The 25005-nt window shown below is 45.7% G+C and overlaps 1 protein-coding gene across 1 annotated transcript in view; it reads right to left on the minus strand.

Annotated features, from left to right (window-relative positions):
* mgat4b (alpha-1,3-mannosyl-glycoprotein 4-beta-N-acetylglucosaminyltransferase B) overlaps positions 1–25005 on the minus strand; it is a 64020-nt gene that overhangs the window by 5737 nt on the left and 33278 nt on the right. Inside the window, exons 2-12 of the mRNA XM_079744770.1 lie at positions 24219–24398; positions 23436–23579; positions 22279–22412; positions 18943–18989; positions 18378–18491; positions 11074–11149; positions 8912–9026; positions 3396–3526; positions 2366–2473; positions 974–1167; positions 386–464 (exon numbers count right to left, since the gene is read on the minus strand). Of these exons, the coding sequence (XP_079600896.1) occupies positions 386–464; positions 974–1167; positions 2366–2473; positions 3396–3526; positions 8912–9026; positions 11074–11149; positions 18378–18491; positions 18943–18989; positions 22279–22412; positions 23436–23579; positions 24219–24398 (1322 nt within the window). The remainder of the gene's footprint in view (positions 1–385; positions 465–973; positions 1168–2365; positions 2474–3395; positions 3527–8911; positions 9027–11073; positions 11150–18377; positions 18492–18942; positions 18990–22278; positions 22413–23435; positions 23580–24218; positions 24399–25005) is intronic.

The following is a 25005-nucleotide window of genomic DNA, read 5'->3' on the forward strand; positions in this document are numbered from 1 at the left end:
ATGGAAGAACACACAAACATTAATGCAAGACACCCACCTTGTATATACACTGGCTATTCAACGCAGGGGTTATAGTTGATCTTTTTTAAAAATAGCCCTGCTGGGAACCCCAACCCCTTCTCCTTCTCCCTCTCCCTCTCACTTCTCCCTCTCTAGTTCCGGTCCAGTTCTCTGGACACAGGACCCTGGTCTTAGGATGCTCCGGGTCTCAGTCAGACCCAGCATTACCCGGCTTCTCCAGTGACCACATGAGCTTGCATTTCACTTCTCTGTCTGACATGCAAATCCCTGTCAACAGCACCTGGCTTACAGGGCTAAAGGCCTAGGTCCAGTTTCACGCATCGAGTTCAAAAGCGAAACCTGTCTGTGTTTGTGTGATACTCACATCAAATGGCAGAACCTCCACCGACGTGTTGTAGAGTTTGTCTCCCGGATGTTCAATATTTCCACTCCGAAAGAAGTATCTGCCAGAGGAAAAGAGAAATAACGAGAGAAAAAGAGAGAAAGCCGGAGTGAGTGACATATAGAGTTCACCGCAGGCCCGACTGTCCACAGAACCCTATTCCCTGACTGCTCTTGTTGAATCATGATGTCATTTTCAAGTTTTAATTAAATCATACAAATTAGCCTTGGACTTGGGGCTCATGAGAAAGAAGAAAGGGAAGAGTGACGAGAAAGAGAGAGAGAGAAATAGAGAGAGCGCTTGAGAGGGCTAGAGAGAGAGCGAGCGCGAGAGAGAGTGGCGGACAGAGAGAGACAGAGAGACAGAGAGAGAGAGGCCATTGGTCCCATTTCCTGGTAGCTCTGCCAAACTGGGTCAACCAAAAGACTCTGAAGGCTGAATCAGCAGTTTCAATATAAACAAATATTATTCCCCAAAATACACACACAGACACACTCGGTACACACGCCACAAAATACATGGTACACACACACACACACCCCCCCCCCCAACACACAACCCATTACCCACTTCTCGATGCGGACAGGGGTGAAGAAGCGCATGCGGATGAAGTCTCCGGCCACAGGCGTGAAAGCCCAGAAGAAGTCCTCCCCCAGGTAGGCCTTCTCCAGGGTGAAGTGCTGGTAGGTCTTTAGGCTGGTGGTCACCTCCGCCAGCGGGTTAGCGTGGCCTTTGTGGAGGGTCTGCTTCCCAAAGTCCTTGTCCTGGAACCAGGTTGAGGGTCAGGGGTGAGGGTCAGTGGGGACGGACAGGGTGTGGAAGAGGGTGAGCCGGGGAGCAGGTTTGAAGATGACTTGAACCACATGACACATTTCGATGAGATGGGACATTAAGTGGTTCTGCTTCTGCTGACGAAAATTGGAAACAAAACGGGGGACAGGATATTCTAACGGTGGGAGTGTTTGACGCTCAGGTTTTGGGTTTGTAACCCGATGGCTGCAGTCTACCTGGAATCATTGAGCAGAGGGCCTTAACCCCTACCTACTCCTCAGCGACATGACACATTGAGTTGCTTTGAATAAAAGCGTCTGCAAAGTGACAAAAATGGCAAGAATCTACAACTTTCTTGTCTTTATTTTCTATGGACTTGTATGACTCCTGGAACACCTGTGGAACCGCTCAGTGTATTTAGCTTGTGCGGTACCCAGGGTTCAATCTCATCCACAAAGTGCTGAGCAGGGGTTCAAAGAGATCAATACTTAATTGATGGGGTTGGATTGCGGTGCGGGTCGGCGTGGCGATAGCTCTTAACACAGAGATCAGAGGCATTCAGCTGACAGCCTCTGGACGGGCTTCTGATGGGAATCAGATGAAACCCCGTACCGGCTGAAAAGAACACACGCCTTGCAGTTTGGAAACTTTACTTCTCTTGAGGCGGTACAAACAAACCCAGGACTATTCCTGTTTTCTTTCACCAAAACCTGCAAGCTCCCCCACTACATATCGACATCTTATCGAAAACGTTGTCAATACATTGTTGAAATGATAGACTCGAATATGCAGACAAAACCACAACTAGCAAGACATCGGCACACAAAAATACTTAAAATCTTCTGCAGGGGAAAGCAATGCCAGCTGAAATGATGGGTAGTGTACTGTGGCTGACTGAGAGACGACCAGTACTACCACTGTATATACTCTTGGTCCCAAGGAGCTGCCTAATTCAATCACTGTATTAGCTGTGTTAGCAGTAAACACTGTAAACTACAGTGTTTACTGTTAATCAACAGTAGCTTGAAGACATTAGTATACTTTTTCAAATGATTGTTGGTGACTTATAACATCAACACATGAAGGTTTGATTGGGGAAGGACAGTGTACAGGATGGAGTGCGAAAAGAGCTGAGTTTTGGTTACACACACACACACACACACACACACACACACACACACACAGGTGTACCTTGAGTTTCTGGATCTTCCCAGCAAGGGAGGAATGGGTCCCTACGTGCTGGAACAGAGATGGTTTGAACCGAATCCTCAGGTTGGCCTTCTGTCTGTCACAATGTTTCTGTTAGAGAGAGCAAGAGCGAGAGATAGAGGTGATGGTTTGGGAGTATAATTAGTTATATTGTATATATTTTATATTAACTAGTATTTGGGCCTAGAGGGTAAGTGAGAAGGGAAGGAATATGTCAATTGTACAGTTCATAAATTTCAGAGTGTGTTTTGTAACTAAGTCTCAGGCCCACTTGAGTATAGTGTGTGGGAACAAGAGCACACTGCTATTACAGCGGTGAAAGCATAACAAATGATAAAAAAGAATATAAAACAGCACAGCTTCAATACATCATTTAGTAGCGGCATCAACTCTATTCTATTTTTAAAGAGGACGACCTCACTAAGAGTGCACAACAATGACGGCATGTTAAGTATGTTAATCCTTTCGGTCTGCTGTCTAGTCACCAAAAAGTGAAATGAAAACCGAGACAGTTCATATATCTCTAGTAAACTGTATTGTGATTCCTTGGTACTCGTAGCTTGTCTTGCTAAAGTGGTCAGCATACTTCAAAAGAAACTTCAGATACAAATAAATCACGCCCTCCTTGCTTTTCCTGATAATCACACACAATGTTTGCATTGCTGTCATCTGCATCTCGCCAAACGGATTTTCCGCATGAGGTTTGCTGACCGCTTTAGGTGGGATATTAACGAAAGCTTTGTTTTTTATGCTCGTCTCTCTGTGATATGATGTGGCTGTTGCTAGGAGACCATGGAGCTATAGGAGCAAAGTTGTTTCACATCCTTGAATGAGTGTCACCATTGGTGGTGCTATTTCTAACTTCCGACAAACTTCTGACAGCACCAGAGCTTTATAAATCTGAAAACATTGCCTTCATACCTTTCAAGGTAAGGTAGAAGGGTGGGATCAAATGTGCACATCTGAAGGTGACTGGCACTATGCAGAATTTCAAGTTGGAGGGGAAACTCACCGCGTCCTTCTCTGGATTGCACACCTTGACCCACATGATGTGATCCAGCAGCCAATCGATGGGCTTGTCTTTGTAGAACATTAACATAAACTCTACGATGAGCGACAGGTCTATCGACTTGAACATCTTACCTGGGGAAAGAGGAGATACAGATTCAGATTGAGAAGTGTTTGGACTGAGCTGTGGTGACCGTCACCGTCTACGTTCCCACTGTGAGTTCAACAGAAAGTTTCCACCACAGAGCGTGCTGGTCTGACCTTCCGCTGGCGGTCGTGTTAAACCCTGTAGTAGCAGAGCTGGGCTGGCTGTAAACAACGTTTAAAAACCCCTGCAGACAGAACGGGCCATCTGTCTACATTGAGCCGAAGAAACGTAGGCATACTCTATTAGTACCCTTGTGGGTTTACTGGGCAGTTCCTAGTGTCTAAAGGAACTAAATGTTGGGTTAACAGGAAGGGCTGGGATTAAATTGGGACTAATTCATGAAAGGTTTCCCAGATTAAGGAGGACAACCAAAACACACAGCCGCCCTCAGGCTTCACAGCTCAATCGGGTTCAGTTCAAAGACGTGTTGATATTACATACATTGCACGCACACACACACACACACACACACGCACGCGCATACACTCACACACACACACGCTCATACACACACACAAACAGCAAGCACACACTAAGAGAAAATGTAGATACATAGAGAGACGTACACTGAAAGACTTAAACAAACATTAATAACAAATGCTAAAATCCTTGCACACACACACACACACACACACACACACACAAACACACACAAACACACACTATGGATTTTATGATTATTAAACTGAAAAGAATACATCAACAATGTAAGAGAGGGAAAGAGAGCTCCATCACTTGTCAAAGTGACTGGATCGCTCCATCGTCCCTCTTCCATCCTCTCTTCTCTCCTGAAGTCATTTGGTTTAAGAACCATTGGGCAGGGAGGGGAGAGGGGTGGTGAATGAACAAGAAAGGAGAGGAGATGAGAGGTGAGGAGAGGAGAAGAGAGGAGAGGAGAGGAAAGGAGATGAAGAGATTGGATGAGAGGAGAGGAGAGGAGAGGGGAGAAATGGAGAGGAAAGGAAGAGAGGACCGGCGACGAGAGAAGAGGAGTGGAGGTAAGGAGAGGAAAAGAGAGACTAGGAGAGAGGGGAGTGACGAAATCAAGACAGGCAGGTTGTCTTATGTGTATGGGTGTGATATTGAGCATGTGTGGTATAGTCAGTGTGCGTGTATGTATGTGTGTGTGTGTGTGTGTGTGTGTGTGTGTGTGTGTGTGTGTGTGTGTGTGTGTGTGTGTGTGTGTGTGTGTGATTCAGAATTTGTGCCTGTGTTTGTGGTTTAGACAGACTATAGTCTACATGGTGACCTATAGAACTGTCAGAGAGAAGAAGCACCAAGCCATATTTTCTCTGCTCTTCAGCAGTTGACAAGAGTTGACTCCTTTCAGATCACAGGTATATATGAAATAACATATAAAGGGAATTTGTCATAACATAGAATATCAATTAAATATTCAGGCGTCTAAGGAACAGTTACTCTCTCCCTAATATATTTTTATACAATCTCTGCCCTCTCTCCGGCAGCAATGAAACATGACTATTATATATTGCCTTCTTCTACTACATTAGGTTTGATCGATAAATCCCTGTTAGATATTTAATTGCTAGGAGAAAAACAAACAATAAGTGAAGCAGAAACACAGCCAGCTAATCCCGGCCTGATAACTCACTCTAATCCGCTCTGCCTTAAAAGCTCAGAAAACGGCATCTACCCAGACAAAAACCCCACTACTCTGAAAAATTCCTTTCTACCCTGATATCTACCACTCCACTCTGACAAATACCACACTACTCTGAACTCCCCCCCCCACCCACCCATGCTGAAAAATACCCCATTACTCTGAACTCCCCCCCCTCCCAAATACCCCACTACTCTGAAAAAAACCTCTCCTCTGAAATATAGTACAGTACAAAATGATCACATGAGAATCGATCTTGCTAGGCCTCAAGGTATTTGCTACACGCCTAACCACAGTGGTTCAGACCTACAGGGTCCTACGTTGACTACGTGATATGTGACAGACAGTGTTATCCCTTGATAGATGGTTCATCCAATCGCCTGCCAATAAACCTGCCCTTCTCCAAACAGTTTTGAAGGATGGCTTCCCAGATGGCTCTGCGTAGCAAACAATCTGGTGCATCAGGTTCTGACAAATACCCACTACCCTGAAAAAATACCCCTATACCTTCATATCTACCCTGAATAAATACCCCTATACCTTGATATCTGCCCGTGAAACAATCACCCCATGCCTTCATATCAACCCCTCTACCCTTAAAAGGAAACCCTATCTTCATATCTGAGACTCCCCCCTGAAACAACTAGTTTGTTTTCAACTACTTTGAAAACAGACCTCTCTACTATCTACCCCTCTTTTCTGACAAATTTACAGCTGATATATATCTTTATATTATTTTATTTATATAACTTGCTCCCAGGTATACAGGGTCGGATCGTTGTATATGATTAGTGGACAGTTTCCATGGAGAATTCCTGGGATGTCTTCTCTAATGAGGGCCTTTTCAGAGACCGCTACGGTAGATCCAGAGAGCGAGAGAGAGGTAGAGGAAGATGGGGGAGAGAGAGAGCGAGAGAATTTATTGCACGATGGGTTTACTCAGAAACCTATAGAGTGGAGAAGCAAAAGCTCTTGGGAAAGAAAGTGATGCTGTGTATTTTATGTGTGTGAAAATGAGTAAGGCAGACAGATGGGTATATATGAGAGAGAGAGAGAGAGAGAGAGAGAGAGAGAGAGAGAGAGAGAGAGAGAGAGAGAGAGAGAGAGAGAGAGAGAGAGAGAGAGAGAGAGAGAGAGAGAGAGAGAGAGAGAGAGACTATGGAGTGGGGGTTTTCTATGAGAATCTGTCTCAGGAAAACAAGGACATAAAGCACTAATACTCTATTCTCATCCATCTCATCCATATCTAATGCATGTCTTACTAGCATTAAATATTCATATGATGAATTGTTTACATTGTCTTCACTTCACACTGATGTAAGGAATAGTGATAATTGACTATTGCTGTTTATTTTTCTTGGCTTGGATTGTATGTACTTATTAACTCATTATGATGACTAGTTAAGATATACAATATATCTCCATATGATGGGTTGATTATTAAAGAGAAAAAGAAAGAACTGGGGAGGAGAACGTAAGTCAGATATTTGAATAACATGCATTATCTGAGAGTTAGCAGATAAGCGGATGAATAGCGGCCTGTGTGTCTCTTCTGAATGTTCCTGTATAGCTGCCTTCTGACCAAACCGACAGCTCTCAGTACCCTTGTTCCCACAAGGTTTGAGGGTTCCCATAAGACTTTAGAATCTCGACCAAACACGCGTCTAAATCCTCTAAATCCTAGATCTCACGTGGTACAAAGGCATGTGGCAAACACAAATCTGCACATGCACAGGTAAGCATGCACACATACACACACACACACACACACACACTTGGTAAAATAGCATGGTTAAAGTAATGCTAATCAGACAGTCCAATACTCTGGATGTATGTACTGCGTGTATATATGTAGGTACAAGATCGCACAAAATGACATGGGAGAAAACTATTACCCACACAAAAGAAAATGCATACTGGTGGTGTGTGTGTGTGTGTGTGTGAGACAGTGTGCATGTCTGTGTGGGTTTGTGGGTTCTAGTCAGAGCGAGTGTGCGTGTCTTATATACAACAATCTACTAGTTGACCTATAAGAACAGTCAGAAAGAAATATCACGCACACACACACACACACACACACACACACACACACACACACACACACACACACACACACACACACACACACACACACACACACACACACACACACACACCAAGAGAATGATAATCTGGAAGCGTCACAGCACAAGAGCAGAGAGTAGTGTGTGTTCACTCTACTTTCGCCCCCTTTCCCCCCTCGTCCCCTTCCCATCTTTGGCACCACACAGCGATCCTTCCTACAAACCCAGAGACCCAGACGAGACCTCTGGGTTCTCGGGATAAGCAGACACAGTGGCTTCGCTTTGGCCCTCTAAACCCAACCAGCTCCCCAAAGCTGCAAGGCCTGACCCCTGTGTGCTGTCGAAGCCAGTTCCCCCTAAGGCCACCACCACCATCACAAGCACCACCATCAACCCAGGCCAGGCAGACAAGGAGAACCTCATCCAGATCAATGAGGGCATAAGTTTGGCGTCCAGATGTGGTGTGACTGGTGACTCGGCGCACAAAGCTGCTTAGTTTTACTTTTGCAGGACCGAAGATCATCTTGCCCTAGGGCAGGGGCATAGACGTCAGCAGAATAAAATGCTAAAATACATTGCTATGGTGATTTTGGTTGCTTAATCTAATTGGTTTCAGTTTCCGGTTCAGAAGGTTATCTACAGTCACTAGAGTGATAGTCTGTTTGCTTATTAGCAACTCAAAGTTCTAACTTGGAGAAAAAAATATTCATTACTTATTCAGCTCTTATATTTTTTAAACGCTGGGAATGTCCAATTCTGTTAAGAGAACTAGAAGTTATCCTTAATACACCTTTCGTTAGACCGAATTGTAATCTGTTTTCAGAAGTTCCTGAGAACAAGAACAATCCATGTTCTTGTTCCACATCAGCTAGCCCTGGTTTTCCCCATGGCTGCACGTCCACTTAATGGATAAAAGCAATCGATTGGTATAGAGTATAATTGGAGAGCAAGGTCAAACAGAAGGGCTGGCACTTTAATTAATTGGTGGATTAAGTTCACTAAGGGTGGCCTTTTAAGTCACTGAACCAGCAAGTTTGCAGCTAAAAATCGCTACATGGTTTTTATTAGAGCAGAGTTAACATAGAGTTAACATTTGTAATTCCCAAAGTTATAGATATCAATGGCTGTCACCAAAGTAGTCCCATTGGATGGAACCCCTGTGCCAAACCATTCTCACAACTCAAAACTTAATGCAGTTTACATATATTTAGCTAATATTTAGTTATTTATGATACATTTTTATCCAAAGCAACTACAGGGAATTCAGATAAAGGTGTGTTGGTTAACCTTGTATTTTGGATAGGCTACATGCTAAGCTCGGTATGTTAGTTAACCTTGTCGCGTTGATGGTTACATGCAAAACTGGGTGGGTTGGTTAACCTTGTCGTGTTGCTGCTCAGCTAGGTGCGTTGGTTTACATTGTCTCATGGCTAGGCTACATGCTAGGCTATGTGTAACGGTTATCCTATTATATGCTACATGCTAATCTAGCTGTGTTGGTGATCCTTATCTATCTTATGGCTAGGCTACATGCTATGCTAGGTGAGTTGGTTATCCTTATCTATCTTATGGCTAGGCTACATGCTATGCTAGGTGAGTTGGTAATCCTTGGCATTTCGGTGAAGAAACATGCCAAGATAGCTGCAATGGTTCTCCTCATTAAATGGGTTAGGTGCGTTGACCCTTACCGATGAAGCCCAGCTGGGAGAACTCCAGGATCATCCAATCCTCCAGGGGCTGCTGGAGAGCAAAGTTCTTCATGGTTGTGAAGTAGTTGGGACGGGCCACAATGTCATCCTCCAACTGGGAGGGAGAACGCAAAGAAGAAGATGGGAGGTGAAGTGGGGAGAGGAGAGGAAGGGAGGGGAGGATACGTAAGGAGTGAAGGTGTAAGAGAGGAGGAATTAGGATGAGGGAAGAGGAGAGCATATGACAACAGAGGAGGATAGAGAAGAGCATGGGAGGAGAGAAAGATACAGTAGGATAGAACCAGAGAAAAAAAAGAGCAAAGCAGATGAGAGAAGAGGAGAGATCAAGTGAAAACATACTCAAGATTTACTGGCCTCTTTAGTAAATGTCTGTAAGTGTGTGTGTGAACAAGGGTGTGCATAAGGTGTGTGACAATGCAATACATCTGCTTTTAACCCTAATTAGACACTAGTAGTTGTAATTTGCAGCGGTGGGGTTTAGTGATTGCCAACATATGGTCCAAACTGCTCCATAATTGAACCCTCTTGGGCAGTAAATACAATTCAGAGTGGAAGGCGATTTAAAGTGAAGCCATAATGGTTCTTCCTATTAGTGCGACTGTAGGCTGCAATCTGGGGTAAATAAAATTACAGCCAAGTTAATGAAATAATGCAGATATTAGATCGCTGTGTGGCAGGACAGACGGTAGGACGGACTTCAGGAACAGAGAAAGGAAACAGAGAGAACACATAGGCTTGGTACAGCAAACACACTGTAAAAACTGGAATGTGTGTGTGTGTGTGTGTGTGTGTGTGTGTGTGTGTGTGTGTGTGTGTGTGTGTGTGTGTGTGTGTGTGTGTGTGTGTGTGTGTGTGTGTGTGTGTGTGTGTTCACCTCTATATATTAGTCTGGGTATGTGTGCGTGACAGTTGTATGCTGTTATATATATGTGAGTGTGTGTGAGTGAGAGTGAGAGTGAGAGTGAGAGAGAAAGGTGTTGTCAGAGAGTGTCAGATGTGTGTGGAGTGTGTTTGCTAGGGCGCCTCTCTGTTCTCTACTCTGTGCTCTTGTTACCCTTAGCAACAACATCTCAAGCCAGACCTAGATAACCCCTACAATCTCCCGACCTCGGCGGCATGTGACTGCCAGCATTTTCACCATCTTCCTGTGTCCTCATGGAGACATAGGAAGTAGATCCAAACGCAGGCTTCATAGAGCCCATGTGTATAGCCACTTCCCGAGGACTCCGCCTGGCAGTCATTACCATGTCCCACTCCAATTATCATCCGCTCCTATAGGAACTAAGACATCTCCTTCCTGGTCGGATGCGACCGCGATGTCAAAAGAGAATCAGACTCTATGTTCCTGTCAGAGGCAGGGAGAGCTGTTTCACAACACTTCAGGGAGTCTGGTTAGCCCCGTTAGGAAAGCACTGCGTTGGAGCCCGCCATCCCCCCCCCTCCTATCGGTTCAGTACATGGAGTGCATGGACCTGATATCCCCATCAGAGCTGCTTATGGTGGAATAATATCAGCACCGTAAGCAGCTGCCTCATTGGCTGAGGTGACAGAAGCCAGCAGAAGTGAGTACTTTTTTCCCCTCCCAAAGCAGACAATAGGTTAAGGACTTTAAATTTCTGTGAAAATATTCAGGCAACAAGATCAACTTCTCCCCCACAAATGGTGGAAATAGTATGCGGTATAGTATGCAGTATATGGAGCCTGGCATTACAGAGCAATTCGCAACCGCGTATTTGTCCACAACATCTCATTTCGTGTTCGATTTGCTTAGGATCGTTATCAACGACCACACGCCAAAAAAGCCTCTGGATGTAATTGGATAGACCGACAACCAATCAGAGCCCCCAAACGTGTGAAACATGAAGATTCCTCAAACCGGCCCCATACATTAGATAAACAGTTGTGGTTGGCCCGACCCCAGGCCAGGTCTGCTGGAAATCTGTCTGAACAGGTGGAGGGGGGGGGCAGATGCACACACCAGAGCAAATAAAACATGAGCTTCCAGATTTGTGTGGATTCCAGACTTCAGTAAATAGTACTGAGGTATGTGACTACAATAATAGAGGTATGTGCTTGGCGTTTGCGATGTAGTTGTGGGTAGTGTGGTCATAGGGCCTGTGGGGTAGGGGGTGGGGGTCTACCTGCACATAGTATGTTCCTTTGGTCTGGGCGTACATCATGAGGAAGCAGTAGTCCAGGTTCTGCTTGGTCCGCCATCTGTTGGAACGGGAGTGGGAGGAGAGAAAAGAATCACTCAACAGAGCCTAATACTGTTTCCCTGAACGCCATTATCCAGCGTATTACGCTATTCAAGTGCATATTTAACCCTTGAAAGTTTAACGCCATGCTCTTAATGGCATTGTTTGACCAGACTAGAAATTCAGGTTGGTTGAAGTGCAAGCTTTCTGCTCAAAAGCACGAAAATGGAAGATACACAAACGCTCAATGATTCACTCACTCAAGCAGACACTAAGCACACACATCACCCCAAACAAAAGGCACTAATAAGCTCGCTCACACACACACACACACACACACACACACACACACACACACACACACACACACACACACACACACACACACACACACACACACACACACACACACCTGTGCCGGGCCCCAATCACAGAGCTAACAGCTCTTATTGAGCTTAACAGAACCAGATCGTTCCTACACAGTCATGTGTGGAACGATCTAATAAAAGTCCCTGTGTTTCACAGCTTCCTTTACACAGCCATGAAAATAATCGTAGGACTCCTCTAAATTGTGCTAGCTTGTTAGTAGCAGCGCATGCTGACACGTACACACAAATGAGCAGAAAAAGCATTTCAGATAATAATTGGGTTAACAAATTGATTAGCTGAGCAGTTGGAGCCAAACTTGTGTGCTACCCACACACTCATGCACAAACAGACTCACACACACACACAGACACAGGCACTCACACACGAACGTGCACGCATACACACATGTCTCAAAAAACAACCAGGGCAGACTCATCTCTTGAATGATATCTTGGTTTCCGAACCAATCAAATGACAGATGCCTCAGGCCTCGATCTAAAAACAGGAATCTCAATTACTCGCAGATGCTCACATGATCTCCCTGTTTAAGCTAGGGATACATCTATTTCCAAAATAAATATTGAAACCTTTTCAAATTGATCTCCTATAGAGCGATCACTGACAACTAACAGAGTCAGGGAACACGACCGGAGACAAAGCAAAACTAAGTTGACAAAGACTAAATATGAGTTGCAGAGGGAAGACGAGGATAGCATCCTTCTCGCGAGCGTCACCCATTCAAAGGAAAGAGACCATCTCTGTCTTCTCCCTCAACCCATATTTTCTCTTGGTAAAGGCTGTTACTTTGTCTCTGAAAGTCTCCTGTCAGTCTGTGTGTGTGAGGAGATTAGACAACACAGAAGGTTATCTCTAGTTCTCACAACAGGAGTCCAACATCATCGTCGTCTTCCTCTGGAACCTACTGAAAGCCACAAGAGCCCAATTCAATCTATGTGTGGACACAGAGTGCTGTACAAACAGCCAGGGGACGGGGGGGATGTGGTCTGAAGCCAAGAGCAAACACAATGTTCAATATTTACTGGAGGATTAATGGGGACAGTGGAGCTGAAAGACAGCTAGTGGGAGGGTGGGATGTCTCACACGGCGTTGTGCTGTCGGAGCGGCGTGTGTTGACTCTCTCCACGCACTTATTGACCAAGACCTAATCTGTCGGACAAACACCCCACCTTAGCATTCACCATTATGCAAACGTGTTGGGTTTTTTCTGAATATAATGTTGAGGATCCAAAGAGAGGCGGGGGAGAGAGTACCAGACAGGAGGAGAGAGGAGAGGAGAAGAAAGGTAAGTGGAATAGAAGAGGAGAGAGGGGAGGAGGGGAAGGAAGAGGAGGGCAAAGAAAGAAGATGAGAGCAGGAGGAGATGAAATTCTCCTCAACTCTTGTGTATTCTTTGCGCCTTTTGCACGGAAAATGTTCATGAGACTGTTCATCTCCTTACAAAGCATTAAATTGGATTTTGAAGCGCTATTAACTGCGACGCGTCAATAACCCGCTCTTGGGCCACCCAAGAAAGTACCCGAGGTAAAAGCATTTTTATTAGAAATACAGTTAAAACAAAACAACCTCTGTATATGCTACAGTCCCCCCTCGGCTTTAATAAAATGTTTTGCGTTCTGGTCCCAAGCAGAAACTCAACTGCAACTAAGGTAGCGGCGCCGCAGTGAGCTAACAGCATCACAGCAAGCAGCTAACCACATCCCAGTAAAGATTGAACTATATTTGTGTTGTCTCGAGTTGCTGTGGGTCTTTACACCGGGGCTTGCGTTAATGGTTCCGGCGCAACAACATGATTCTAAGAGTAGGCAAAAATAGATACATGGGAACCTGCTCATCTTATCGATCAAAAGGTATTCCGGAAAATGGATCACGTAGGTGCACATCAGCTATGGCTACACCGTTATGTAGAGACCCACGGCGTCGCTATAGTGACCATCCAATAGAGAATTATAACAAGGCTGTGAGCCAGCAGAGCCAAAGTAAACTAGCTCAATCCACACAAACAGCTGGACATCATGTGCACTATATTTGGCTCGCAAAAAAACACTATTCTGGCAGACAGGAGAGGTAGGATCAAAGGAATAGCTTGGTGTTTTTATGAAATGATCAAGGACCATGTAAAATAAGAAAAGTGGCCCATCGTAGATTTTTTTTTTGGAAGTTGTAGTCCTTAAAAGGGTTGTTATCTGAGGAATAGGACTGCCCATTAGTGTCTAATTGATTAAATGGCGGGATTAAGTAAATAAAAATAGACATTAGTGTCTAATTGATTCAAGCGGTTGATTGTGTTCTAACATATCAGTGGTTTTGTGAACAAGACCCAAATCTTTAGAGGATTGAAACACACACACACACACACACACACACACACACACACACACACACACACACACACACACACACACATCCAGACAGTGAACCAGCAGCGGGACCGCTGGTTAGTATGCAGGATAAAAACCCAGAGGACCTAATTTAAGCCCAATGTGTCGCCCACTGAGACGGAACGTGAGGCCCGTGACCATGGTAACGGAGTCTGAAGAGATACAGATTCTCAATTTTAATGAAACTACTTTTAATAACTCTGACTGGAACTTTTGAGATTGTGCATTCAGTGGGACAAGAGGCTCCTGCACACACACACACACACACACACACACACACACACACACACACACACACACACACACACACACACACACACACACACACACACACACCCACCACACACACACACAGCCCCTCTTACACAGCTACAAGGGAAGGCTGGTGTGGATTTCATCAGCCCATGCTCTCAACCTCTGGCTGCGTCCCACACACCGCCGATACAACAGGTTAGAAATGTGGTTATGATGGAGCCCGCTCTCCCTCTCAGAGTCGCCCTTTCATCTGACTTTTGATTTGTGATCGTTCTCTGTCTGTCCGTCTCCAATTCAAGCTCTTAAAATGATTGTTCTTTCCCAAACTATCACCCTTCTCTCTCTCCCTCCCCCTCTCCCCCTCTCTCTTTCCCCCTCCCTCTATCTCCCTCTCCCTCTGTCTCTCGTGGAAGAGTCAGAGGGAAAGTGAGGAGAGGATGATGGGGAGAAGAAGGAGGAAGAGTGTGGATATGAAAGGGAGAGGAAGAGGAGGAAGAGTGGGGAGAAGTTGTGGGAGAGAAGGAGGAAGAGATAGAAGATAAGTGGGCAGAGGAAGAATGAGGGAGAGAGGAGGAGGAAGAGGAGGAAGGTTGAGGAAGAAGGGGAGGAGGGAGAGGAGGAAGAGTAAGGGAGAGGAAGAAGAGTTATGAAGAGGAAAACGAGGGAGAGGTGGAAGAGTGAGGAAGAGGAGGAAGGTTGAGGAAGAGTGGGAAGAGGGAGAGGAGGAAGAGTGAGGGAGAGGAAGAAGAGTTATGAAGAGGAAAACGAGGGATAGGTGGAAGAGTGAGGGAGAGGAGGAGGAGGGAGGGAGAGGAGGAGGAGGGAGGGAGAGGAGGAGGAGGAGGAGGAGGAGGAGGAGGAGGAGGGAGGAGAGGAGGAGGAGGGATGTGTGGAGGAGAGGTAGTAAAGCGAGTAAGATACGGCTGCTGTCGTATCGATCGGCCTCAGCTGTGATTCAGCAGCGTCTCCCCTGGCTCTGAGCTTCCACACCGGGGTCCTTTTAACAAGCGTCTCCGTCCGCTGCCCCTGTCTGACACTCCACATGGGATTCATGGCAATGAAGCCTAATTTATGCTTCTGTGTCCAATAGCCCGCCCCCGTGTGTACACCATTAGTCTCTACCTTACCGGCTCAACCACTGCTATTCCATGCAGAAGTTTAAGCATCATCAACCTTAGTGATGACCTAATGGGTTCTAAACTGATGGAGAGATGAACGCTTGATTCAACAGTGGACCCTCTGAGCACCCATAAATGAATTTGCCTGACATGAGATGAAACGGTTTCTAGATGTTATTTAAAAGGTGACATTTTATACCACCAGGTGTGAGTGTGATTAGCCGTTTTGAAAAAAAATCTGTCATACATCTAGGTGGACACGCCCACTTATGATGTCAGAAGAGGCAGATTGTCAGAACGGCTCGTAACGGCTAATCATGCTCACATCTGGTGGTATAAAATGTCACCTTTAATGCATCCACATTGCTTTACACTGAGGAGAAAAAGGGAGGCAAGGAAATTTACACAAAATAAGGGGGAAAAAAAATGTGCCAGAGTGAGAAGACAGAAAGGGCAACGGCACCTTTTTAGGAAATGTGTTTTTATATAGTAGGATGCATTATACAGTAATAAGATCAGCCATTCTCCCATCACACTACCCCTTTCTCTGTCTCTGCTGCCCACTCCATCCCTTCACACCCCCTCACACATCTTCCGTGCAACCCTCCCTGTTCTCTATCTATTATCAAACACACACACACACACAAACACACACACACAGACTGAGGGCAATTGGCTGTGGTTCAAGGGTCAAGCATCTCCCATAAATCTTCATTCGAGAGGCGAGGAGCGATAAAGAGGAGAGAAGAGGATAGGAGAGGAGAAATAATGCAAGAAGAGAATCAAAGTGAGGAGAGAAAAGAGGAGTAAAGGTGGAGGAGGTCGAGGGAGAAGGGTGAGGAGAGGGTGGAGAGAGAGGAGAAGAGAATAAAAGAGGAAAGAAGGAGGGAGCAGCTGTTAGGACAGGGGGGAGAGAGAAGAGATGAGAATAAAAGAAGAGAAGAGAACACGCACACATCAATTCCATTATTCATTTCATCACCAACTCTTTCATCTCCCTTCAACGTCATTCATTCCCCCCGTCCTCTCTCCTTCCCTCGAAGGTAAAGTAGCATTTTGTTTTTCTACAGAAACCACATGCATCATCTTCAGCATTGTTCCATAATGAGGACTAAACCTCTTCCTCTATTAACACACTTCATTAAACCCTCTCTTTCTCTATGTCAAACTCTCCCTCTTGTCCTCTGTTCACCCTTTCCCCCTCATGCAGTCTCATTATCTAATTCTCTAGTTCTAGTCTTTTCTCTCTATACCTCCTTCTGATTATCCTTTCTCTCCCTCTCTCTCTCTTTCTCTCTAATTAAACAGTGAATGTTTTTTCAGACATCTGCTGTGAACATCCCCTTTCTTGTTTGCTACATCTCATCTGCTCCTCTATCCACTAGACTCCTCTCCTCCTAGATCCTTCACTCATCTCCTCTCTCCTTCAAACCCCTCCCCTCCTCTCCCTTTCCTCCACTCCTCCCCCTTTCACCAACTCCTTCCCTCCTCTCTTCCTCTCCCCTCCACTCTGCTCTCTCCTCAGCTGATTTTGCGCTGACGAAAGGCTCATAATAAACAGTAGCATCCCTGCAGAGACCAATAAGCCCACCATCCGTCCTACCTCATTATCCGTCTTGTACGCAAATGAAACAAATGAAATGCCATTTCCCCTGCACTTATTTGTGTGTGTGTGTGTGTGTGTGTGTGTGTGTGAGTGCATATGAGTGTTAAAAGTGGTAAAGGAGATAGTTGTACAATGCATACATAATATTTTTTAATAAATTAAGAGTGAGAAACTGAGTGAGTGCTAGCTTATTCCACTGCTGTCCTCATGAATTAGACACACAACCCCCACCCTCCCCAACACACACACACACACACACACACAGGTTTACACACACACACACACACACAAATACACACACACACACACACACACACACACACACACACACACACACATACACTAATAGAGACAAAGATCATGCAGGTCAGGTGAGGAATTGTGCAGACAGTAGCAGACACCGTAGAGAAAGGAAGTAATCAGAGGCGAAGAGGAGTGAAGACATGAAACGAGGTGAGGAGGAGGATGATGTAGGATATTAATGAGAGATATGTACAGGCCTGTTGAGATTTAGGAGCCAAGGAGATATCAGAACGTTCTGAACGGACAACGAACCAACAACCGTCTGGTAGCCAGAATAGATGACCCAGGTAGGACTTGAGAGGTGAGAGGAGGGGAGAGTGGAGAAGGGAGAGGGGAGAGGGAGGAGACAGGAGAAGGGGAGAGGAGGAGGGGAGAAAGGGAAGAGGGGAGAGGGGGAGACAGAAGGAGGGGAGAGGAGGAGAGGAGCAGACAGGAGGAGGGGAGAGGTGCGAGGAGGAGACAGGAGAAGGGAAGAGGAGGAGGGGAGAAAGGAGGAGGGGGAGAGAGGGAAGAGGGGAGAGGGAGACAGAAGGAGGGGAGAGGGGCGAGGAGGAGACAGGAGGGGAAGGAGGAGAGGAGAAGAAAGGAGGAGGGGAGAGGGGAGAGGACAGCGAGGTTGTGGATAGGGGAGAGGAGAAGAGGAGGAAAGTAGGAGGCAGGAGAGGAGGAAACAAGAGGAGGGGAAGGAGGAGAGGAGAAGACGGGAGGAGGGGAGAGGGGCGAGGAGGAGAGGTTGAGACAGGAGGAGGAAAGAGGAGGAGAGAAGGAGAGAGGAGGGAAGTGAAACGAGGGGGGGAGCGGAGAGATGAAGCGGGCAGAGGGGAGGGAACATTAAGGATTCGAGAGGAGACGAGACAAGAGAAGGTAGATAACATTTGTCCTAGCTAGATGCTGCATTAAACAAAAGCACATCAGCTAGCAGTACACACACACACACACACACACACACACACACACACACACAAAGCAGTGTAAATAAATAAACGGAACTGTGTTGTTCTGATATGTGATGATGGCAGCATGCCAGTTGAGGAAACACACACACACACACACACACACATACACACACACACAAATATATATAGGTGCAATCCACTACACAACCCCAAAACACACACAATCCATATAAAAAACGAACACAGTAGCACATATACACACACACACAAACGCACACCCAGTCTCACAAACAGGGCCTACCGGACTCTCTCCTTTGGATCTCCGAAGGACTCCTTGAGGCGGGAGAAGTCTGGGTAGAAGTGGATCGATGGAGAGATGACTTCCAGCAGACCAGCCTGGATCTCCACTGGAAAACTACACACACACATACACATAGACACACACACATAAACAGCCTGTAAGCTCACTCAGTATTTGCTTAGTTCAGTTCTGGGGGGGGGGGTGTGTATGTGGGTGTGTGCGTGAGTGCGTGTTTCAGATATAACTATCCTCAGGTGGCAACACTTGGCTGAGCATGAAGAGGCTTCCCCCTAGGATCTGTGGGTGTCTTTTCTGTTTCCTGCTGTTTCTGTGCTCATTTTTTATTGATGAATTATGACCTCCGCTGCCGTCGGTAGGCAGAACGTACATTGCTGGACAAGTAAAAATAGTTTCATTCACATGCAAACATAATAGACAGACATTCAAATGGAAGTGCAAAGGCGTACAAATAGTACAACTGGGGTGATCAAAGGTTTCAAAGGAAAACATCAAAGGCAACAAACAGAAGACAGAACTGAGAGAGTTGGCGTCCCATCGTACTCACAGGCGCTTGAGGTTCTCAGCCACGCTGATAGCATATTGCTGGTCCGACTGCAACACAGACACACGCAGACACACACACACGCAAATCACAGTGGGTCAGAGAATGATGACTTACAATGCATAAATATCTTATTTACATACACTCACACACACACACACACGCACACGCATACCACACACACAAGCACACACGCACGCATGCACACATACACACACACACGCAGGCACGCACATACACAAACACATCTGGTCACAAACAATCAGGCCTGATTCACAGCAGCTGTTTGGATGTCATCAGGTTACACTCTGTTGTGAAGAGACAGATGACATCATGATATGTTCAGTCCTATTCCAAGCCCAGCCACCAATCCTCCAATCCCTTCTCCACAGCACTCACTCGACAGCCAATCTGTTGCCATGAAAGGACTCCTGGGAGGAAGGCTGTTCCACAGAATTGGGCTAAAAGATTTGGTGTTTTGTTTCTTGCTACAGCCTTCCTTTGGTGCTATTGTGGGTAACAGCTGTGTCAGGTTCAACACACAAGGAGAATGCATACATATTTACTGATGGGGTTGATCTTGTAACCATCCCGACGGCAGAAGACTTTTACGATTACAATTAACAATTAATAGAATGATCATTCCCAATTGGTTCTGCTCACAAAGAGACTGACTGGTTTAACAAACTCTGGATGGACTTGTCTGAAAGCTTTTGATCAACTTGCAAGTTAGCAATAAAGTTTCTAATAAAGAATGCGTAGGTCTGCCTCTTTGAGCTCATAAAGTCACTTTGGGTCATAGATTTCACAACAAAACAGTAGAGGTCAGCATCAAACAGCACCGGTCTACACCCAGGGCCCACCAGTACACGACTGTAGTTGTACTGCGCAACTCTCAGTGTGCACCAGGAGAAGACGGGTTGTACTGGGCAGCCCCAAGTGTCCACCAGCAGAAGGCTGGTTGAACCCGGCAACTCCCAGCTGCCACCAGTAAAAGGCTATGGTTGTACTGGGCAGCTCCCATTGTCCACCAATAGAATAAAGGAGTCGTACTAAATAGCTCCAAGTGTCCGGGAAACAGCTTGGGTCTGAGGCCACGAATTTACTCAGTTCTCCCTGGATGCGGGGTTGTGTGTTATTAATAGACATACATGGCCTCTGGATCTCCCATCATAAGAGTGACATTTGGGAGTGCAGAGCTGGAAAACAACTTACTCACAGTAAGTTACTTTGAAAGTGTCAGAGCGAGAGAGAGAGAGAGACAGAGACAGAGACAGAGAGAGAGAGAGAGAGAGAGAGAGAGTTTTCCATAAAGAGAAAGGTTAAGAGTTAATGTGAGACAGGAAGCACCTGTGATCCGTCTTGACCACAGAGACGAGAGGAGGTGGAGAAGAAAAGAAAAAGAAAAAGGATAGGAAAATAGAGAGAAATAAAGACTGTGATTTTGGTTGGCGAGGTGAATAGAGTTGTGAAGAAAAAAATATAAAGAGAGAGACTCAAAGGGAGAGAGACGGAGGGAGATACAGAGCGTTCCGGAGAAACAGTGATACAGAGAGATGTGCAGAGAGACAGGGAGAGAGATAGGTGGAGATAGAGAGGCAGGGAAATGCTAAAGGATGGATAAGGAGAGTGCCTGACAGAGGTTGAGTGATAGAGACTGAAAGGTAAAAAGGAAGGCCAATACAAAGATTTACAGAATGGACAGAGAGAAAAAAGAGAGGGACAGAGAGAGGAAAAAGAGAGAGGGACAGAGAGAGGAGAATGGAAGGAGAGGAGAGAGGCAGAGAGAGTGTTAAAGTGAGAGCGACAGAGAGACAGACATAGTTAAGAAAATACTGAGGAATGGCTCTAGTTTCAGTGTAGACCGACAGGAAACCATCAGGAAAACCACTCTCCACTCTCCTCCTTCACCACCTCTATCCTCTATTCCCGTCTCCTCCTCCACCCTCTTACCTTCTGCTTGTTTTGCTTTGTTCACCTATGCCCCATCCTGTGTTCTCCCTCTTCTCCTCCTCCTATTCTTCATTTTCATGTAATTCCTCCACTCTTCTCTACCCTCTTCCACACTCCTCTGTGTCAGTCTCCAAATACCCCATCCTTTATTCTCCCTTCTCTGGGCTCTCTGGTTCGATTCCCATTTGAAAACGCATCCATCTTTATGTGCCATTAAGCACACACACACACTCTGCCAGTGGTTACACTCCGATGCAGAACGAGCTTTGACCTTTGACACCCCAATAAGGAACGATGAAGGGGGGAGGAAAGGAGGAGGGGAGCCGCAGTCATGCATTAGCCCCGGTCTTCAACTAAAGGCCAACAAAGCGTGTTGGCCTGCTTCATCAGATTCCTTTTCTTTTTTTCAGGCGGTTCCCAGCCAATCGAAAGCGCTGACTTTCTAGGTAATTGCATGGAAGCGACGCCAGACGGAAATACAATAACGGCCTGATCGATGGTGAGAGATTATGCCGATTAAGATTAGATTGCGCGAGATGAATCGAATGCAACGCTGCGTGCGTCATCAAGTGAGGGACAAGGAACCAGAGATGTTCAGTGGGAACATTATGAAGGGATGTAAGTTGGGGTAAAATGGCAATAGCAGCTATTCAACCTCCACCTTATTTCCCTGTATCGTGGTATGTTCCAGGACACCAGCCAACGCACTGTTGGGCTGTACCAAGAAGAAACACTTTGGGAATGTGTTTAGTAACCGTTGAAGTCGTTTTTTTAAGGCGTCTGCTATTTCCCTAATTTCACAGAGAATTTTTCGTCCGAGTCTGAAGCCATTTTGAATGAGTCACTATGCCGTATTGTACAAAAACAGAGACCGAATATAATTTTATCCCAGTGACCTGAAGCTGTTCTTCATGAAGTACGAGATCTGATGCTGAGGTCGGATGGGGGATCGACCCCAGTTCCCTTTGGTTAGGAGTCGAACACCCTGACCGCAAGGGTAACTAGATAGCCAGTTATCTGGAAGCTGCTATCATTGAGATGTGAGAGCACCATGACTACGGGCACGGGATGGGTGTCAACATGACCGTTCTGTCCTACTGCCTGTTTCACTATGTCCCTTACCGCCTTCTAGGACAGCCATTAGTCTTGCTGTCACACACACACACGCACACACACACATCAAGCCAACCTCAACATACATATCTCCCCCGTTATGCTACGATGGGACAACCTTGTGTACACGTCTGTGATTGTGTTGGTGGTACCTGAAGTGAATAGAACTAAGAGAATGCCCTCACATACCATTACGAATAAGTGCCCACACATGCATACACACACACACACACACACACACACACACGCACACACACACACACACACACTGACCTCCGCAACGAAGACGACGATGACGCAGTCGTCCTTCTCGGCGGCGCTGAGCTCTGTCATCAGAGAGTTGAGTGTGTCCGTCAGGTAGGAGTGGACCTCTCGCTTCACACTGGGCACGCCCATCACTATGGACACTACACAAACATCCATGACAAGATACACACACACACACGCATACAGACAGAATACACACACACACACACACACACACACACACACACACACACACACACACACACACACACACAGACAGAATACACACACACACACACACACACACACACACACACATACACACACGCACACACACACACAAACACACACACATACAGACAGAATACACACACACAGACACACACAAACATATGCACACACACACATACAGACAGAATACAGACAAGGACATACAGCATAGACACAAACATACAGAATCCACACATAAAAACAGCATACATTCACGATTCCCACAGACACACAAACACACAGATATATTTGATTTTAGCATTGGAATGTCTTACTTTTTTAAATTTTACTTAATTTAATGCATGTTCATTGTTAAATAGTTCTGTCTCTGTCTAGGGGAGACATACGCTTGTAGGTACACTTTGGCTTCAACTTTTTCATCAAATGGTTATTTTAATGTGTGTAGGGAACTTGTGATCAGTGATCTCTATCCACCTATTATTTTAAAGTATCTGGGACACCACCAGTGTGCTCTGGCGCAGTGCACAAAGCTAGCTTGTGGTTTTATCCAGCAGAGTGCTGGGTTATAACCCGCACCATTCATCTGCCGACTCTTAAAGTGTGCGATGTGGATCCCAGGCCCCAGCGGTAAAAGGAGCCAACGCGATGATGCGGAGCAAAGTGGGGACGGCGACAGTTCCCGCAACAACACTGAGTAATCACTTGAGTGTATTCTACCAGAGGTTAAGCACCCGCTAAGCATTCGTTGCTGAAGTTCCTCTGATCTAAAAACCAGGTCAATGAGAGATTAAAAAATGTTCACAATTTAATCTGAGAGAATTGTGAGTGTGAATTACAAAACTGATTCAATGTAGTAGGACTGTTTGCGTGCGTGCGTGCGTGCTTGCGTGTGTGCATGCGCACGAGTGCGGGCGCACATCTGTGTGTGTGTGTGTGCATGCGTGCGCTCCCACCTCCTGTGCGTCCCTGGCCAACGTGAACGGCGGGCTGAAGACTGCCCTCATTGGCCAGCAGGTGGGGCAGGTGGTGGAAGATACTGGGCAGCTGCAAGACATTCTTACTGTTGCTGACGTTCCACAGCCTCAGCCTACTCTCCTCTGGAACACAACAATACATAAAGAAATGTTGCTCACTTCTGTGGAACCAACACATTTACAGGCCCTTTGGGGAAAAAGGAGAAAGGAAACTCACTTTAACATCCATAAACATGATTTGTCTACCTTAAGGGAGGACACATAATGGAGACATTTAAACATTATACTGTTTCCTGCAGCACAGATAAATATGATTTATATGTGTTCTGGGGACATTGATATAATATGAATATCAAACATTCAGCTCTCATGTGTTTAACACAGAATGTGAATTACAGTCCACTGAACTGTCTTCAAGCCCATTCAGGTAGCACCTTATATGCAAACGGTAAAAAATAGCTACATGCAGTGGCCGAGCAAAGAGTGCCAGCTCATGCCCCTTTTATGCGCAATTATTTATGCAAGTTGGGTCTCTGTGGAAAGAAAAAGTCAGCAATGCTTGCAATGCTACCAGTGTGTTTATTAAGCAACGCAGAATATCACTAAACAAAATAGGATGTTTTACAATAGCAAGCCTACAAAAATATACAATTTCTGAAATGATAACTAGCCATAATACTATATTTGCTGAACAATGTTTAGGATGTATACAATTTCAACCATACGTTGAAAAGGAAAAAGAAGCCTTCCAAGAAGCCTTACCTGAGAGACTAGCCCAGGTGCGGTTGATGTCTCGGAGCGCCTGCTTCTCAGCGATGGCCCTCTTGATCTCGTCCAGAACCACGTTGAGCTCCTTGGAGCGCTGCAGGTTCTCCTGCTCCGCCGACTGGAGCCGCTCTCTCAGGGCCAGGAACTCCCTCTGGTAGATGTCCACCACGTCACCTAGCAAGCCAAAGGAGAGGGTCGATCAATAACTATGTGGAGTAGCACATCACCTAGCCAATCAGGACGGAGAACAGATTAAAGACCGTGTTGACAAGCACATCTCTATGCCAATCAGGTGAGACACAGTGATTAGAGATCGTGTTGAGTAGCACATTAACTAGCCAATGAGGGAAGATATATTTATGAAAGACCATACCGAAAAAAACATCCCCAAGACCAGGGGCGAGGCTAGCCCATTTTTAGGGGTGCTGAAGCACCCCTAAAAAGGGGCTCAGCACCCCTAAAACTTGGGAGTAAGAAATGTTATTCTAGAAATTATATTTGTTCGTCTTTGAAATTGTTAAATAATGTCCAAAACATAAAATCTTTTGAGTTAGTTGAACCAATGTTAAAATTATGAAGTTATTTTTCAATAGAAATATTTTTTGTTTTTGTGTGAAAAAAGGGTGGGTGGTGTGGCAGTGGGGCTCATTGAGTGCTCAGCACCTCTAAAGCTCTGACCCTAGAATCGCCCCTGCCCAAGACTATTACAAAATTGGAATTGACTGAAGACCTAGCCATTCCGAAATCATAAATAATTAACTATCAGGTCAACCTCAACACT

This window comes from Pollachius pollachius, assembly GCF_949987615.1.
Source record: "Pollachius pollachius genome assembly, chromosome: 10".
Taxonomy (NCBI): Eukaryota; Metazoa; Chordata; class Actinopteri; order Gadiformes; family Gadidae; genus Pollachius; species Pollachius pollachius.